Below are 20,720 nucleotides of genomic sequence, written 5' to 3'. Positions count from 1 at the left end.
TTGAGCCAGGCCACAGGTAAGGACGGGTATTGAGCCAGGACACCAGGTAAGGACGGGTATTGAGCCAGGACACCAGGTCAGGATGGATATTGAGCCAGGACACCAGGTCAGGATGGGAATTGATCCAGGACACCAGGTCAGGATGGATATTGAGCCAGGACACCAGGTAAGGATGGATATTGAGCCAGGGCACCAGGTCAGGATGGACATTGAGCCAGGACACCAGGTCAGGATGAGTATTGAGCCAGGACACCGGCTCCTAGATAGGATGAGTATTGAGCCAGGACACCGGCTCCTAGATAGGATGAGTATTGAGCCAGGACACCGGCTCCTAGATAGGATGAGAATGAGCTGAGACGGTGGTAGAGTATTGTAAGGTGGGCGTACCTTGTAGCCTATGACATCTGACTCGTTGTCTTTAGACTTGACCGGCTCCCAGTTTAGAGACACGTTAGTTCCTTCCTGAATCCACATGAGGTTGGCTGGAGGCTGGACTGGAGCTGATTAGAAAGCACAGAGATCAATTAACAATACAACTAAATACAAGCACAGGGAGTTTTAATCTATTTGGTCTATTGTGGTACTTTTCTGTTTCTTCCGTGCACAATAAAATATAATATGTCTAATAGTAATCAATCAATCAAATGTATTTATAAAGCCCTTCTTACATCAGCTGATGTCAAAAAGTGCTGTACAGAAACCCAGCCAAAAACCCCAAGAAGCAAGCAATGCAGGTGTAGAAGCACGGTGGCTAGGACAAACTCCCTAGAAAGGCCAGGACTTAGGAAAAAACCTAGAGAGGAACCAGGCTATGAGGAGTGGCCAGTACTCTTTTGGCAGTGCCGGGTGGAGATTACAACAGAACATGGCCAAGATGTTAACATATCGAATGAGAAAATGTCTCCATATCAGAATCAGCATCAGAAACACCTTTAATTGTAAAGTACATTTACATGTACCAGGAATTTGATTTGCATATACAGATATATCAAAGAAGTGAATGTCTCTTTATACAATATGGCTGGTATGAGGGAATGTATTTACATACAGTATGGTTGGTATGAGGGAATGTATTTACATATAGTATGGCTGGTATGAGGGGTGTATTTACATACAGTATGGTTGGTATGAGGGGTGTATTTACATACAGTATGGCTGGTATGAGGGAATGTATTTACATACAGTATGGTTGGTATGAGGGAATGTATTTACATACAGTATGGCTGGTATGAGGGAATGTATTTACATACAGTATGGCTGGTATGAGGGAATGTATTTACATACAGTGTGGCTGGTATGAGGGAATGTATTTACATACAGTATGGTTGGTATGAGGGAATGTATTTACATACAGTATGGTTGGTATGAGGTAATGTATTTACATACAGTATGGCTGGTATGAGGGGTGTATTTACATACAGTATGGCTGGTATGAGGGGTGTATTTACATACAGTATGGCTGGTAGGAGGGGTGTATTTACATACAGTATGGCTGGTATGAGGGGTATATTTACATACAGTATTGCTGGTATGAGGGAATGTATTTACATATAGTATGGCTGGTATGAGGGAATGTATTTACATACAGTATGGCTGGTATGAGGGAATGTATTTACATACAGTATGGTTGGTATGAGGGAATGTATTTACATACAGTATGGCTGGTATGAGGTAATGTATTTACATACAGTATGGTTGGTATGAGGGAATGTATTTACATACAGTATGGCTGGTATGAGGTAATGTATTTACATACAGTATGGCTGGTATGAGGGGTGTATTTACATACAGTATGGTTGGTATGAGGGAATGTATTTACATATAGTATGGCTGGTATGAGGGAATGTATTTACATACAGTATGGTTGGTATGAGGGAATGTATTTACATACAGTATGGCTGGTATGAGGGGTGTATTTACATACAGTATGGCTGGTATGAGGGGTGTATTTACATACAGTATGGCTGGTATGAGGTAATATATTTACATACAGTATGGCTGGTATGAGGGGTGTATTTACATACAGTATGGCTGGTATGAGGTAATATATTTACATACAGTATGGCTGGTATGAGGGAATGTATTTACATACAGTATGGCTGGTATGAGGGAATGTATTTACATACAGTATGGTTGGTATGAGGGAATGTATTTACATATAGTATGGCTGGTATGAGGGAATGTATTTACATACAGTATGGTTGGTATGAGGGAATGTATTTACATACAGTATGGTTGGTATGAGGGGTGTATTTACATACAGTATGGCTGGTATGAGGGGTGTATTTACATACAGTATGGCTGGTATGAGGGAATGTATTTACATACAGTATGGTTGGTATGAGGTAATGTATTTACATACAGTATGGCTGGTATGAGGTAATGTATTTACATACAGTATGGTTGGTATGAGGTAATGTATTTACATACAGTATGGTTGGTATGAGGGGTGTATTTACATACAGCATGGCTGGTATGAGGGGTGTACTCATTGTCTTTCCTGGTCTGTGCAGAGCTAGGTGGGCTGGCTGCTAGTGTGTGAGTTGCTAGTGTGTGAGTTGCTAGTGTATGAGTTACTGTACTCACGATCTTTCTTGGTCTTGGCGGTGTTAGCGGTTGATGCAGGGCCCTGGCCGATACTGTTGAAGCCTCTGACTGTGATGACGTACACACTGTTCCCCTCCAACCCTGTCAGCACCATAGATGTCTCGTTACCTGCTGTCTTCTTCTTCTTCCCTGACTCCTCCTGCTCACTGTCCTTCCTGTAGCTCACCTGAGGGAAAGGAAGAGTTGGGTTCTTTCCAATGACTGTTTCCTTTATCCTAGTATTTAGTAAAGAGGTGAAATCTAAAAATATTTGAGAAAATAGTACATGCACACAAACAAGAACACAAACGTGCACGAATGCACACACACACACACACACACACACACACACACACACACACACACACAGACAAACACACAGATAGGCACACACACACTCACCTCGTATCCCCGTGGTCTCCCAGGACCAGGGTTGATCTGTCTCCAAGTGACCTTAATTTCCTTAGAGGAAATGCTGGAAGCTTTCACCTCAGATGGGGCGTCCCTGGGCTCTGTGGAGGGAAACACACACACACAGTCAACCTTAGAAACCCCAGGAAATATAGTGTCACACTATAACTGCTGCTAGCTCTTCTATCTTTATACAGAATGATGGATAGAGGTGTGGAAATTGCGATATTTACACTACAGACACTAATATGAATAATGACGGGGATATCATTATAATGAGGGGATTATTTAAAAGGCATACTATGAACATCAATCAGTATTATTCATCACAGTAAACATCAAATCAGTTGTCATGACTCTCCTGTGAAGATCTGAAGGATCAGGTTACAGTGGGTCAGCTTTACAGCGCCCTAACTGATAGACTCAGTGTTACCAGACAGTGTTCAGACTGATAGACTCAGTGTTACCAGACAGTGTTCAGATTGATAGACTCAGTGTTACCAGACAGTGTTCAGATTGATAGACTCAGTGTTACCAGACAGTGTTCAGACTGATAGACTCAGTGTTACCAGACAGTGTTCAGACTGATAGACTCAGTGTTACCAGACAGTGTTCAGATTGATAGACTCAGTGTTACCAGACAGTGTTCAGACTGATAGACTCAGTGTTACCAGACAGTGTTCAGACTGATAGACTCAGTGTTACCAGACAGTGTTCAGACTGATAGACTCAGTGTTACCAGACAGTGTTCAGACTGACAGGCTCTGTCATGAATCTCCTGTGAGGATCTGAAGGATCAGGTTACAGTGGGTCCGCTCTACAGCGCTGTCTCCCGCAGAGGGGGAGAAGGGATGGAGTTGGCCATTTTATGACGGTCGTAAATACTTTGTAGGAACTCTGCCTTTGGACTTTGCAGAAGGAGGGGAAAGAAACTCCTTTGTTACAAGGAGATTCCTCCCGCCAAAACGGTAACATCACATCCAAACAGCTGGAATCCATGGCCACTGAAAGAACAATTATGTCAGATCAGTTGTTGCTTTGGGATGTAACTGTATCTCTTAATGTTTATATTTCCCAGTTGACAAATTTACATCTAAATGTCGTGGAACTTATATGATTAAATATGAAAATTATTTGTGAGAAGATGAAATGCGATGTTAGCCTTCTAAATGAGAATTGTTTTTCATATAAAAGTTTTAACCAGTCAGTAATCACGCCCACGTGAGCACAAACATTATGTCGGCGTCATGGACTGCCCCTTTCACAAGAGTTTATAAAAGGACTCGCTAACAAAATGTATATTAGACCAGAGAACCGTCCGCACGCTGAAAAGGTTACCATTTAAATAGACCAGCTATGTGCAGCGCCAGCTGAATACGTTATTAAATGGTTAAGAAATGTACATCTCTAGAGACCAGCACATTGCCGGGTTGCTACGGGAAAATGGTTCTAGCTCTACAATAGACCAGTGTGACCGACAGCGTGAGCTGAAAGGTACGGAAGGAGTAGAAACTCTGAAACTTTCTCTTGAAGAAGAAGACAACACAGGAACATTCAGTCTGCTGCTGTTTAAGTACTTTAGTCTAGTAAACGTGACTGAGGACGAGAAGACAAACAATTTACTCTCATCACTATAGACACCTCTATTCTAACGAACAGAGCCCGCTGAATAATGCGGGGTAGACCTATGGAGGATCCGTCCTCACATACACTCCGAAATCTACTACAAATACAAAGGACATGGTGATCTCTGTTAGACAACCAGAGATGTTCTGTTGAATTACTCCCCGTAGATGGATTGAGTGTTTTCAACAAAGAGACAGCAAATACATACACACTTAAATATGTATATTGAAATGATTTCGAATGAGCGGACGTTACATTTGGCATTTGCACACATTGTATATAGATTTTTCTATTGTGTTATTGACTGTACGTTTGTTTATCCCATGTGTAACTCTGTGTTGTTGTATGTGTCAAACTGCTTTGCTTTATCTTGGCCAGGTCGCAGTTGTAAATGAGAACTTGCTCTCAACTGGTCTACCTGGTTAAATAAAGGTGATCTGGTCTACCTGGTTATATAAAGGTGAAATAAAAAATAAAATAAAACAATTTCCATCAGCATAGTTACCAACTGTATGTACGTTAGTGAAGTCCTTTGTCTTTTCTCCCGCTCTTTCTTACATGCCCCTCCCTTTCCCTCTCTTTTGAATCCGCCATTTTGTGTAACAAGCCATCATATCGGTTTAGTCCACTAGGGACTTTTCATTGCATTGTGTCGTAATCCATGTTAAAGCTATCCTGTTTTGTGTTTTATGTAATTCTGTGTGATTATTTAGTTAGTTGGTAAATAAATAAAGAATTAAGACAACAAGATCATACAGGTCGCAGTGGTGGGTAGTATATGGGGCTTTGGTGACAAAACAGATGGCACTGTGATAGACTGCATCCAATTTGTTGAGTAGAGTGTTGGAAGCTATTTTGTAAATTCGATGCTAATGCAGATGTTCCTTACTAATCAGTGAGCTTAATTCACCAAACAAGTACAATGATTGGAGGACAAGTGTAGGAGGTCCTTCTCTTTGAATAACTGTTTTACATTTCCAAAACCAACAAATCAACCCATTGGCTAGATGACTAAGATGTGCTCTTTTGATCTTTAGACTTCTGAGATCATAGGACATGACATAAGAACTCTTTGGACATGACATTATAACTCTTATAATTATAACTCTCTGTAACTACATAAGAATTCCTTGGACATGACATAAGTACTCATAGGACAAGACATAAGAACTCATTGGACATGACATGAGAATTCATTGGACATGACATAAGAACTCATAGGACATGATATAAGAACTCCTAGGACATGACATAATAATTCCTTGGACATGACATAAAAACTCATAGGACATGACATAAGAAGTCCACCCCTCAGCAGACACTAGTCCATTAGATAAACAGGGGGTGAAGGAGCCCCTTCCCTTTGAAGAACACCTGCAAAGCCATCCTTAGATGTGTGAGTGCAAGAACTCACCTCCCTCTGCAGAGTACACAGTGACCACACCACTGAAGGGTCCGTCTCCCTTGTTGTTGTACACGCCCACTTTCACTTCGAAGGGGGTGAGGGGAGGGAAGGTCTCGTCTCTATACTTGTATGTAGTGGAATCTGCTGATGTCACCATCTTCTCCTTCCAGCCTCGCGTACCATTGGCTCGGAACGCCACGATGTAGCCAAAACCCTCGCCATTCTGGAACTCCTCAGACACAGGCTGGAAAACAAGGAAAGAGATACAGTTTTATTTGATTGGATATAAAACCCAAATCAATGACCACAACATTGGTCATTTAAATATCTGAATACATTAATTTACATTCATAAATTCATTAATCCGTTCAAAAATCAGCCCAGCCTGCTGTAGATATTAATAATTGTATTGTATTCAAGAAGGATCCTTACAGGAGCCAATCTCGCCGCTCGTAGCTAGCTTACAATATCATAATACAGACAGTTGTACCTACATCACCTTGTAACTACAGCACCATGTACCTACATCACCTTGTACCTACATCACCTTGTAACTACATCACCTTGTACCTACATCACATTGTACCTACATCACCTTGTAACTACAGCACCTTGTACCTACATCACCTTGTAACTACATCACCTTGTAACTACATCACCTTGTACCTACATCACCTTGTACCTACATCACCTTGTACCTAGATCCCCTTGAACCTAGAGCACCTTGTGCCTAGATCACCTTGTACCTAGACCACCTAGAGCACATTGTACCTAGACCACCTAGAGCACATTGTACCTAGACCACATTGTACCTAGAGCACCTTGTACCTAGAGCACCTAGAGCACCTTGTACCTAGACCACCTAGAGCACATTGTACCTAGAGCACATTGTACCTAGTTCACCTAGAACACATTGTACATAGAGCACATTGTACCTAGACCCCCTAGAGCACCTTGTACCTAGACCCCCTAGAACACATTGTACCTAGAACACATTGTACCTAGAGCACATTGTACCTAGACAACCTAGAGCACCTTGTACCTAGAGCACCTAGAGCACATTGTACCTAGACCACCTAGAGCACATTGCACCTAGAGCATGTTGTACCTAGAGCACATTGTACCTAGAGCACCTTGTACCTAGATCACATTGTACCTAGAGCACCTTTCACCTAGAGCACCTTATACCTAGACCACCTAGAGCACCTTGTACCTAGAGCACCTATAGCACATTGTATCTAGACCACCTAGAGCACATTGTACCTAGGCCACCTAGAGCACATTGTACCTAGACCACCTAGAGCACATTGTACCTAGAGCACCTAGAGCACCTTGTACCTAGAGCACCGTGTACCCAGAGCACCTTGTACCTAGACCCCCTAGAACACATTGTACATAGAACACATTGTACCTAGAACACATTGTACCTAGAGCACATTGTACCTAGACAACCTAGAGCACCTTGTACCTAGAGCACCTTGTACCTAGAGCACCTTGTACCTAGAGCACCTTGTACCTAGAGCACCTTGTACCTAGAGCCTCTTGTACCTAGAGTAAATCAAAAAGAGAGTATGAGAGTACATGGAAATATCATTCCTTTAACCCTGCTTGGTTTCCCTCATATGCTGACAACTTGTTGGCTGCTTTTCCTTCACTCTGTGGTCCAACTCATCCCTAACCATCTCAATTGAGTTGAGGTCGGGGTATTCTGGAGGCCAGGTCATCGGATGCAGCACCCCATCACTCACCTTGGTCAAATAGCCCTTACACAGCCTGGAGGTGTGTTTTGGGTCATTGTCTTGTTGGAAAACAAATGATAGTCCCACTAAGCGCATACCAAATGGGATGGCGTATAGCTGCAGAATGCTGTGGTAGCCATGCTGGTTAAGTGTGCCTTGAATTCTAAATAAATCAGAGACAGTGTCACCAGCAAAGCAACCCCACACCATCACACCTCCTCCTCCATGCTTCACCATGTGAACCTCACATGCAGAGATCATCTGTTCCGCAACCAAAAATCCCCATGATATCTGCCCACATAACATAGCTATACCAATCCCCATGATATCTGCCCACATAACATAGCTATACCAATCCCCCTTGAGAAATGCCCACATACAGTGCATTCGGAAAGTATTCAGACCCCTTTACTTTTTCCACATTTTGTTATGTTACAGCCTTAATCTAAAAATGTATTACATTTTTTTCCCTCATCAATCTACACACAATATCTCATGATGATAAAGCAAAAACAGGTTAACAAATTTTTGCAATTAAAAAATATATATATTTATATACGTTTTCAGACCCTTTAGTACTTTGTTGAAGAACCTTTGGCAGCGATTACAGCCACAAATCTTATTGGGTATGATACTACATGCTTGACAGACCTATATTTGGTGAGTTTCTCCGATTCTACTCTGCAGATCCTCTCAAGCTCTGTCAGGATGGATGGGGAGCGTGGCTGCACAGCTATTTCCAGGTCTCTCCAGAGATGTTCGATAGGGTTAAATTCCAGGCTCTGGCTGGATCACTCAAGGACATTCAGAGATTTGTCCCGAAGCCACTCCTGTGTTGTCTTGGCTGTGTGCTTAAGGTCGCTGTTGGAAGGTGAACATTCACCCCAGTCTGAGGTCCTGAGCGCTCTGTACAGGTTTTCATCAAGGACTTCTCTGTAGTTGCTTGATTCTATACAGGAACATTAATACAGTGTTCTGCATGGGAGACCAACTGATTCAGAACAGACTTAGGACTGCCTTAATTTAACCTTGATTTAACCAGCTAAGTCATTTAGAACACATTCTCTTTTACAATAAAGACCTGACCATGCAGTGAAGTAGACAAGTGCATCTCATCTAATCTAGCTTGACCACTACTTGTAATGTTTGTCTCTAGCTCGGTGGACTAACGCAGTCTTGTGGCATGCAGGAGACCCACGTTGACAGCCAGGTGTATAGGTGGGCCTCCCTTACAGTGGTGTAGTGGAGGGTAAACACACGTAAACACTGTTTACCTCCCTGACAATGGTGTAGTGGAGGGTATGGTCCCTACGACACAATACCATCATCTGTTGATCTATAAATCAAATCAATTTATTACATTTTGTATTAGTCGCATGCTTCACCTCCATATCTTTATTTCAATAACCTCTTGGTAATATGATTATATGAATGTCTGCAAATGAAACACTAAACAGTAATTGAATCAAGATGTCACAAAGTCACAGCTGAATCCCAGTCGCTTCCCAGCTGTAATCTAACTTCTGTTCATTGTGATCAGCAAGTAACAATTTGGTGTTGTTTCTGAAGATATCCCGTCTCTAGATAAAGTACAGGGTTGACTGGTGTTGTTTCTGAAGATATCCCGTCTCTAGATAAAGTACAGGGTTTACTGGTGTTGTTTCTGAAGATATCCCGTCTCTAGATAAAGTACATGGTTTACTGGTGTTGTTTCTGAAGATATCCCGTCTCTAGATAAAGTACAGGGTTTATTGGTGTTGTTTCTGAAGATATCCTGTCTCTCAGTAAAGCACATCCAGGATTTACTGTCGGTAAGTCCTTAGGGGCGTAAGCTATTGTGTGAATATTTTGTAAACGTTGATTGTTCATCTCGAGTTTGGTTTTCCCAATGTCAAACCTACCACCGTCTTTCTCACATTGAGAGGTTGGAAATGTGATATTCTGATTCCCTTACAATAGATACCAGTGGATTGATTCTGATTAACTATCTACAGATACAAGTGGATTGATTCTGATTCACTTACTAAAGATACAAGTGGATTGATTCTGATTCACTTACTATAGATACAAGTGAATTGATTCTGATTAACTATCTATAGATACAAGTGGATAGATTCTGATTCACTTACTATAGATACAAGTGGATTGATTCTGATTAACTATCTACAGATACAAGTGGATTGATTCTGATTCACTTACTAAAGATACAAGTGGATTGATTCTGATTCCCTTGCAAGAGATAGAAGTGAATTGATTCTGATTAACTATCTATAGATACAAGTGGATTGATTCTGATTAACTATCTAAAGATACAAGTGGATTGATTCTGATTCACTTACGATAGATATAAGTGGATTGATTCTGATTCACTTACTATAGATACAAGTGGATTGATTCTGATTAACTATCTACAGATACAAGTGGATTGATTCTGATTCACTTACTAAAGATACAAGTGGATTGATTCTGATTCACTTACTATAAATACAAGTGAATTGATTCTGATTAACTATCTATAGATACAAGTGGATTGATTCTGATTCCCTTGCAATAGATAGAAGTGGATTGATTCTGATTCCCTTGCTATAGATAGAAGTGGATTGATTCTGATTCACTTACTATAGATATACATGTATTGATTCTGATTCCCTTGCTATAGTTAGAAGTGGATTGATTCTGATTCACTTACTATACATACAAGTGGATTGATTCTGATTCCCTTGCTATAGATAGAAGTGGATTGATTCTGATTCACTTACTTTTGATACAAGTGGATTGATTCTGATGAACTATCTATAGATACAAGTGAATTAATGAATCACTTTAAACTGAACACTGATGTAAGAACTGATCACTCATCAATTATGATAATTCGTTTGGTCGGTATTACTCATCTAGGATGATCATTATGTCATGACTGTCCTGACCAGGTCAGGTTACAGGAGACCACAACCCTACAGATTATCTCTCAACCCCAACAGAGGAGGAGAGATCTAGGGGTCTGAAGATGTGGGGGTTTTATGACCCCTCATGTCCCTGGTAAATCTCAGGCCACAGACAAATTCCTTTGTCCTGTTACTATGGAGAACCAGCCTCAGAACATTAAACATGAAATAAAGGGACTTTGGAACAATGGTTTCTATCAGCCACAATGGTGGCCATGACAATAGATGGAATATGAAAATGTATGTGATTTTTGTTTTGTTATTAAAGGTTAATAGATGATGTAATTACGAAAACATTGTGAAGGGTTTACCTAGTATATGCTTGATGTTTATACATTGTACATTGTATGGAAAATATCCAAATCAAAGAGAAGGTTTTGGGGAAGATGAAATGTTACGTTAGTTGTCTAAAATTGGATTTGAATAAAATATAGACCTTGCCTCATTAACTTGGTACGCCCAGAGAATTGCCCTAAAGGCGGTTACGCCCACTTCTGACCCAAGGGTATAAAACCTGTGAGTAAAGAATTCACAGAGAAGACTACATGACCCAAGCTGCAGCCAAGGTCTAAAAAGTCAAAGAAACCCAGAACGCAACACAAGTTTGAAGACAGAGAAATCTTTTTCTACCCAAGTTACAGATGAGTAGCTGTGTCTAAGCGGGAGAATTCAAGCCGGACCCCCTTTGCATCCAATCCCAGCGAATCGTGGTATCTAAAGGGTTTCATTCCTATGCTGTGAGCTCTGAGCTACAGACCTGTCTGTCCTCAGAAGACCCCTTCCAGAGCAAAGGGTGAGGGAACAGACTCCTAAGCCAAAAGGACACTGACATCGGGAGGATGATCAGAGAGGTGCGCCGGAGTAGTGCGTCATCGAGCAGCCTGAACGGTCCACGCAAAGAATCTCGGAGATCATCCCCATGTAATTACATCATGATATTCTGACACATAAGAGTGGCAGTTTGGGGCAAGGCTAGGGTTAGAATAGCATAGCTGACAAATTCACCCAAATGTATATTTCTCCCGTGTACTTTCTTTTTTCTCTCTCTCTTTGAAATCCCCATTTTGTGTAACACGCGCCATAGTGTGTTGGCCTGTTATACTAAGTTCTGATCAATAGCCTATAATGTGTTTTGTCTACGTCTATCTTTTATCATTATTTTAGCTTTTTAGTAAATAAATATTCAACTAAGATTGGTGTGGTACGAATTCATTGGTGAGACCCGGGTCAGTGCAGATTCACGGGCTATACGACGTTCAGAACGAGATTGGTAGAGGTAACTAGTTAATTAGCGGCTGTTGTAAAATCGATATTCTGATATTCTTTGAGTTAATTTGGGAAATAGAAACTCAATAAAAACTAGTTTTCCCATGGTGCCCCAGGTTAATGAGTTAATAATCGCTTGATTCAGTTAATCATGCAATCAGAAACTTTTAATCATTCGATGAGCAACAGTCGTCACATTAACCAATACAACGTCATAAACAATTCCTTTGTTCGGTATCACGACTCAATGATGATCATTCCTTTGGTCGGTATCCCAAGTCAATGATGGTCATTCGTTTGGTCGGTATCCCGAGTCAATGATGATCATTTGTTTGGTCGGTATCCCGAGTCAATGATGATCATTCGTTTGGTCGGTATCACGAGTCAAGGATGGTCATTTGTTTGGTCGGTATCACGAGCCAAGGATGATCATTCACTTGGAGGGAATCACAAGTAGTGTATTACATTTGATCAGAACCCTATGGGTCTGGCATTATGTAGGGAATAAGGTCCCATTTGGAATGCTGTTTCCAGATGCAGCTAAATGTTTCTGGATATAAATCAGGAAGTCTGCAGCATGTCTGCGATCAATAGAGATTAATATTGAAACAGACAGAGCATGAATGTGTGCAAGCTGCTTCTGGCAGCCAGAGTGCGTGATAGGGCTGGGGCTGGGGAGGGGGCTGGAGCAGCCAAGGTTGTGGGCTCAGTCAGGTTATTAAGTATGATGCATGTGTGTATGAGAGGTCTGGGGATGGGGATGGTTCAGCCAAGGTAGTGGGCTCAGTCAGGTTATTAAGTAGGATGAATGTGTGTGTGTGTGTGTGTGATGGCTGCTCCCTCACTAGGAGACTATTGAGTGGAACATTACAGATGCCCTCTCAGTCACCCAGACAGAGCCACTGAGGGAGAGACACCCAGCAGGCCTGCTGGCTGGGGGGGGGGGCTGTTTGGGCTAGACTGTATCAGTTTAGCCCTAGCAGCCCCCCCCCTATACAGTCTAGCCCAAGCAGCCCCCCCCCAGCCAGCACAGACCTAGCAGCCCCCCCAGCCAGCCCTGACCTTAGCAGCCCCCCCTAACCAGCCTATCCCTAGCAGCCCCCCCTATCCAGCCTAGCCATAGCAGCCCCCCCCTAGCCAGCCTATCCCTAGCAGCTCCCCTATCCAGCCTATCCCTAGCAGCCCCCCTAGCCCGCCCATCCCTAGCAGCCCCCCCCTATCCAGCCTAGCCATAGCACCCCCCCTAGCCAGCCTAGCCATAGCAGCCCCAGCCTATCCCTAGCAGCCCCCTTAGCCAGCCTAGCCATAGCAGGCCCCCCTAGCCACCCTAGCCATAGCAGCCCCTCCTAGCCAGCCTTGGCAGCCCCCCCTATCCAGCCTAACCTTAGAACCTCCCCCCCTAGCCAGCCTAACCTTAGCAGCCCCCCCCCTAGCCATTCTAACCTTAGCAGCCCCCACTAGCCAGCCTATCCCTAGCAGCCCCCCTAGCCAGCCTAACCTTAGCAGCCCCCCCCTAGCCAGCCCCTCCCTAGCAGCCCACCCTAGCCAGCCTAACTATAGCAGCCCTCCCTCCTAGCCAGCCTAGCCTTAGCCCCTCCCAACCAGCCTAGTCTAAGCAGCCCCCCTCCCCCCTTGCCAGCTCTGATAATGACAGTTTGATGGAAGCTAATCCATTTTCTAGGAACACCGTAGTTAGTTAATTATCCAGCCATGGTGATTGGTCCTCATGGAGGATTGAGTTGTGAGTTCCAACTCCCTCCACCTCCACTCTCCCTCGGCAGAGCTGGATCATTTGTCTCACGCCTGGAGGGGACACTATCATTCTAACGCCTGTTGCAAATCATCACATTACATAATGACAGACAGACCTGATGCCAAGACACCGACTGTGCAGGTGTTTGTCACTTTATTTCATTTAGACAAAGATTTAATTCTGGAAGTTAACATTTTTCGATGAAATACCTATCTTGTCTAATAGATTCCTTTAATAGATTCCATCTCTTTAGAAAAGAACACAAACATGCATCTAATGTTAATGTTAATCTAATGTTAATGTCTAATGTCTCACTGTTTAAAATGATCTCTTATTCCATAACAAATGCTATTGTCCTTCACATATTTTTAAGTAAATGTTATAAAGCGTAATCATAACCACATGCAAAAAACCACAAAGCACTCACGGATCAAGATAGCCTTAACCCGACACCATTTTGTGCTACTGGTACTTTTTGAACAAACGTTTGTAATTAAAATGTCAGCATAGATCCAGATAAATGAACTGTAAGTGTAGTGATTATTCTGTTGGTAGTCTAATGACCTTCCTGAGAGGTTATTTTTATTTATTATAATAAAAACTGTTTTAACTGTATTTCCTGTTTTTCTCCCCAATTTTGTGATATCCAATTGGTAGTTACAGTCTTGCCCCATCACTGCAACTCCCGGGAGAGAAAAAGGTTGAGAGCCGTGCATCCTCAGAAACACGACCCTGCCTTGCCACACTGCTTCTTGACACAATGCTAGCTTTACCCGGAAGCCAGCCACACCAATGTGCCGGAGGACACATTGTACACCTGGTGACTGTGTCAGCGTGCATGCGCCTGGCCCACCACAGGAGTCGCTAGAGTGCGAGGTACAAGGACAACCCGGCCGGCCAAACCCTTACCAAACCCAAATCAAATCAAATCAAATTTTATTTGTCACATACACATGGTTAGCAGATGTTAGTGCGAGTGTAGCGAAATGCTTGTGCTTCTAGTTCCGACAATGCAGTAATAACCAACAAGTAATCTAGCTAACAATTCCAAAACTACTACCTTATAGACACAAGTGTAAGGGGATAAAGAATATGTACATAAAGATATATGAATGAGTGATGGTACAGAGCGGCATAGGCAAGATACAGTAGATGGTATTGAGTGCAGTATATACATATGAGATGAGTATGTAAACAAAGTGGCATAGTTAAAGTGGCTAGTGATACATGTATTACATAAGGATGCAGTAGATGATGTAGAGTACAGTATATACGTATACATATGAGATGAATAATGTAGGGTATGTAAACATTATATTAGGTAGCATTGTTTAAAGTGGCTAGTGATATATTTTACATCAATTCCCATTATTAAAGTGGCTGGAGTTGAGTCAGTGTGTTGGCAGCAGCCACTCAATGTTAGTGGTGGCTGTTTAACAGTCTGATGGCCTTGAGATAGAAGCTGTTTTTCAGTCTCTCGGTCCCAGCTTTGATGCACCTGTACTGACCTCACCTTCTGGATGATAGCGGGGTGAACAGGCAGTGGCTCGGGTGGTTGCTGTCCTTGATGATCTTTATGGCCTTCCTGTGACATCGGGTGGTGTAGGTGTCCTGGAGGGCAGGTAGTTTGCCCCCGGTGATGCGTTGTGCAGACCTCACTACCCTCTGGAGAGCCTTACGGTTGTGGGCGGAGCAGTTGCCGTACCAGGCGGTGATTCAGCCTGACAGGATGCTCTCGATTGTGCATCTGTAGAAGTTTGTGACTGCTTTTGGTGACAAGCCAAATTTCTTCAGCCTCCTGAGGTTGAAGAGGCGCTGCTGTGCCTTCTTCACGATGCTGTCTGTGTGGGTGGACCAATTCAGTTTGTCTGTGATGTGTACGCCGAGGAACTTAAAACTTACTACCCTCTCCACTACTGTTCCATCGATGTGGATAGGGGGGTGTTCCCTCTGCTGTTTCCTGAAGTCCACAATCATCTCCTTAGTTTTGTTGACGTTGAGTGTGAGGTTTCCCTGTCGGCCGTCTCGTCGTTGTTGGTAATCAAGCCTACCACTGTTGTGTCGTCCGCAAACTTGATGATTGAGTCGGAGGCATGCGTGGCCACGCAGTCGTGGGTGAACAGGGAGTACAGGAGAGGGCTCAGAACGCACCCTTGTGGGGCCCCAGTGTTGAGGATCAGCGGGGTGGAGATGTTGTTGCCTACCCTCACCACCTGGGGGCGGCCCGTCAGGAAGTCCAGTACCCAGTTGCACAGGGCGGGGTCGAGACCCAGGGTCTCGAGCTTGATGACGATAACACTATGGTGTTAAATGCCGAGCTGTAGTCGATGAACAGCATTCTCACATAGGTATTCCTCTTGTCCAGATGGGTTAGGGCAGTGTGCAGTGTGGTTGAGATTGCATCGTCTGTGGACCTATTTGGGTGGTAAGCAAATTGGAGTGGGTCTAGGGTGTCAGGTAGGGTGGAGGTGATATGGTCCTTGACTAGTCTCTCAAAGCACTTCATGATGACGGAAGTGAGTGCTACGGGGCGGTAGTCGTTTAGCTCAGTTACCTTAGCTTTCTTGGGAACAGGAACAATGGTGGCCCTCTTGAAGCATGTGGGAACAACAGACTGGGATAGGGATTGATTGAATATGTCCGTAAACACACCATCCAGCTGGTCTGCGCATGCTCTGAGGGCGCGGCTGGGGATACCGTCTGGGCCTGCAGCCTTGCGAGGGTTGACACGTTAAAATGTTTTCCTTACGTCGGCTGCAGTGAAGGAGAGTCCGCATGTTTTAGTTGCGGGCAGTGTCAGTGGCACTGTATTGTCCTCAAAGCGGGCAAAAAAGTTACTTAGTCTGCCTGGGAGCAAGACATCCTGGTCCGTGACAGTGCTGGTTTTCTTTTTGTAATCCGTGATTGACTGTAGACCCTGCCACATACCTCTTGTGTCTGAGCCGTTGAATTGAGATTCTACTTTGTCTCTATACTGACGCTTAGCTTGTTTGATTGCCTTGCGGAGGGAATAGTTACACTGTTTGTATTCGGTCATGTTTCCAGTCACCTTTCCCTGATTAAAAGCAGTGGTTCGCGCTTTCAGTTTCACGCGAATGCTGCCATCAATCCACGGTTTCTGGTCTGGGAATGTTTTAATCGTTGCTATGGGAACGACATCTTCAACACACGTTCTAATGAACTCGCACACCGAATCAGCGTATTCGTCAATGTTGTCGTCTGACGCAATACGGAACATATCCCAGTCCACGTGATGGAAGCAGTTTTGGAGTGTGGAATCAAATTGGTCGGACCAGCGTTGAACAGACCTCAGCGCGGGAGCTTCTCTTTTTAGCTTCTGTCTGTAGGCAGGAATCAACAAAATGGAGTCGTGGTCAGTTTTTCCGAAAGGAGGGCGGGGCAGGGCCTTATATGCGTTGCGGAAGTTGGAATAGCAATGATCCAAGGTTTTTCCCGCCCTGGTTGCGCAATCGATATGCTGATAAAATTTAGGGAGTCTTGTTTTCAGATTAGCCTTGTTAAAATCCCCAGCTACAATGAATGCAGCCTCCGGATATATGAATTCCAGTTTGCAAAGAGTCAAATTAAGTTCGTTCAGAGCCATCGATGTGTCTGCTTGGGGGGGGAATATATACGGCTGTGATTATAATCGAAGAGAATTCCCTTGGTAGATAATGCGGTCTACATTGTGATTGTGAGGAATTCTAAATCAGGTGAAGGACTTGAGTTCCTGTATGTTGTTTTGGCCACACCACGTCCCGTTAACCATAAAGCATACACCCCCGCCCCTCTTCTTACCAGAAAGATGTTTGTTTCTGTCGGCGCGATGCGTGGAGAAACCAGCTGGCTGCACCGTCTCCGATAGCGTCTTTCCAGTGAGCCATGTTTCCGTGAAGCAAAGAACGTTACAGTTTCTGATGTCCCTCTGGAATGCTACCCTTACTCGGATTTCATCAACCTTGTTGTCAAGAGACTGGACATTGGCGAGGAGAATGCTAGGGAGTGGTGCACGATGTGCCCGTCTCCGGAGTCTGACCAGAAGACTGCTTCGTTTTCCCCTTTTTCGAAGTCGTTTTTTGGGGTCGCCGGCTGGGATCCATTCCGTTGTCTTGGGTGAAAGGCAGAACACAGGGTCCGCTTCGCGAAAGTCATATTCTTGGTCGTACTGATGGTGAGTTGACGCTGCTCTTATGTTCAGTAGTTCTTCTCGACTGTATGTAATGAAACCTAAGATGACCTGGGATACCAATGTAAGAAATAACACGTAAAAAAACAAAAAACTGCATAGTTTCCTAGGAACGCGAAGCGAGGCGGCCATCTCTGTCGGCGCCGGAAGTACAAAAATACGATACGATGCTGGGCCAATTGTGTGCCACCTCATGGGTCTCCCAGTCGCGGCCGGCTTCAACACAGCCTGAGATTGAACAAGGATCTATAGTGACGCAGCTAGCACTGCAATGCAGTGCCTTAGACCACTGCGCCACTCGGGAGGCCTCTTCCTGAGAGGTTCACCGCTGAACAGCAGAGCACAGCCGAACAGCAGGGCACCTTCTAACATCAGATTAACGCCTAACAGCAGAGCACCGCCTAACATCAGAACACCGCCTAACAGCAGAGCACCGTCAAACAGCAGAGCACTGCCAAACAGCAGAGCACTGCCTAACAGCAGAGCACCGCCTAACATCAGAGCACCGCCTAACAGCAGAGCACCGCCTAACAGCAGAGCACCGCCTAACAGCAGAGCACCGTCAAACAGCAGAGCACCGCCAAACAGCAGAGCACTGCCTAACATCAGAGCACCGCCTAACATCAGAGCACCGCCTAACATCAGAGCACCGCCTAACAGCAGAGCACTGCCAAACAACAGAGCACCGCCAAACCTGGGCTGATAAACATCCTGCTATATGGAACCTGGGCTGATTCACATCCTGCTATATGGAACCTGGGCTGATAAATATCCTGCTATATGGAACCTGGGCTGATTCACATCCTGCTATATGGAACCTGGGCTGATTCACATCCTGCTATATGGAACCTGTGCTGATAAACATCCTGCTATTTGGAACCTGGGCTGATAAACATCATGCTATATGGAACCTGGGCTGATAAACATCCTGCTATATGGAACCTGGGCTGATTCACATCCTGTTATATGGAATCTGGGCTTATAAATATCCTGCTATATGGAACCTGGGCTGATTCACATCCTGCTATATGGAACCTGGGCTGATTCACATCCTGCTATATGGAACCTGTGCTGATAAACATCCTGCTATTTGGAACCTGGGCTGATAAACATCATGCTATATGGAACCTGGGCTGATAAACATCCTGCTATATGGAACCTGGGTATATGACCCCCATAATGCTACACTAAGGTGTACTTCTCCTCAATGTGAATATTATTTTCCTTCTTTGCGACCCAAATGGCACTCTATTCCTTATATAGAGTACTACTTTTGACCGTGAACCCTAAGGGATATATAGGGGCAGCAGGGTAGCCTAGTGGTTAGAGTGTTGGACTAGTAACGGAAAGTTCAAATCCCCGAGCTGACACGGTACAGATCTGTCGTTCTGCCCCTGAACAGGCAGTTAACCCACTGTTCCTAGGCTGTCATTGAAAATAAGAATTTGTTCTTAACTGACTTGCCTAGTTAAATAAAGGTAAAATAAAAAAATTAAAATAGGTACACAGCCCCAGTGACAGTTGAACCTGCATAATGTACTTAATAAGAATATCCATCACCTACATCCACATCTGGTCCCTCGTTCCCCAGTCAATAGCACCTTTAACTGCCCCCATTTCATATGCTACAGCTTTGTTCCCTTGTCTACGCCTCCTTTCCTCTGCACAATCACAATGATGCATCCCAAATGGCACCCTATTCCCAATATAGTACACTACTTTTGAACAAATCCTTATGGGCTCTGGTCAAAAATAGTGCACTAGGGTGCCATTTGACACTCAGGCAATTCTCTCTCGCCACTACTCTTCAGATAGAGCCAAAGGTGCTCTCTCAGATGACAAACATTCCACACTAATATGGTGGTAACATGGTGAGAGATTGATGAAGTTTTGTAGCAGCATTGTAAAGAAGAAGAGGGACAGCAGATGTTCCTAAACATCCCTGCATGGCGTTATGGGGGATTGGATGGAGACTGAAGGTTAATGATCATTACTGCTCTCTATGGACAGCTTCATAATCATCCATTCCACACTGCTGCAGATAAAACTAAAAAACTCACATGCAGGCACCACACACACTAACTAAAAACTAGCAACAGACCTGCCTGCTCACAACAATACAGTCCATCAGATGACAACGAACATGTAACAGCTTTCAATAATGTTGCAGTAACAACAGTCCCTTGTTAAAGCAGGTCATCTGAAACAAACACCACCAACTGCCATTTGGTACGACACAATCTTGTAAGAGACGGTACCAAATATTACCCACATTATCCACTAAATAACAGCTAAATATGAACTGAAACTGACTACTGTATAAATGAAATCACTGCAGAGAGGAAAACTACTTCACAAGCAGGGAAAAACTACAGAGAATCAATATAAATAATCATTTATTAGATTTATATAAACGTTTTACATAGTAAGAGGGGGATATAGCAATTGTTTTGATATGCAATTAAGCCATACAGTATGCCAGAACCACACATTATGTTGGGCTGATATGCATGTGATTATGTTGGGCTGATATGCATGTGATTATGTTGGGCTGATATGCATTGAATTATGTTGGGCTGATATTGGTGTGATTATGTTGGGCTGATATGCATGTGATTATGTTGGGCTGATATGCATTGAATTATGTTGGGCTGATATTGGTGTGATTATGTTGGGCTGATATGCATGTGATTATGTTGGGCTGATATGCATTGAATTATGTTGGGCTGATATTGGTGTGATTATGTTGGGCTGATATGCATGTGATTATGTTGGGCTGATATGCATGTGATTATGTTGGGCT

The 20,720-nt window shown here is 43.7% G+C and overlaps 1 protein-coding gene across 1 annotated transcript in view; it reads right to left on the bottom strand.

The window, feature by feature from the left end:
* The window catches only part of cntn5 (contactin 5), a 237,460-nt gene that overhangs the window by 20,826 nt on the left and 195,914 nt on the right, over nucleotides 1-20,720 (bottom strand). Inside the window, exons 16-19 of the mRNA XM_031796937.1 lie at nucleotides 6,038-6,272; nucleotides 2,989-3,098; nucleotides 2,587-2,773; nucleotides 388-500 (exon numbers count right to left, since the gene is read on the bottom strand). Of these exons, the coding sequence (XP_031652797.1) occupies nucleotides 388-500; nucleotides 2,587-2,773; nucleotides 2,989-3,098; nucleotides 6,038-6,272 (645 nt within the window). The remainder of the gene's footprint in view (nucleotides 1-387; nucleotides 501-2,586; nucleotides 2,774-2,988; nucleotides 3,099-6,037; nucleotides 6,273-20,720) is intronic.

This window comes from Oncorhynchus kisutch, linkage group LG18, assembly GCF_002021735.2.
Source record: "Oncorhynchus kisutch isolate 150728-3 linkage group LG18, Okis_V2, whole genome shotgun sequence".
Taxonomy (NCBI): domain Eukaryota; kingdom Metazoa; phylum Chordata; class Actinopteri; order Salmoniformes; family Salmonidae; genus Oncorhynchus; species Oncorhynchus kisutch.
This window is presented reverse-complemented; position numbering and strand designations above follow the sequence as displayed.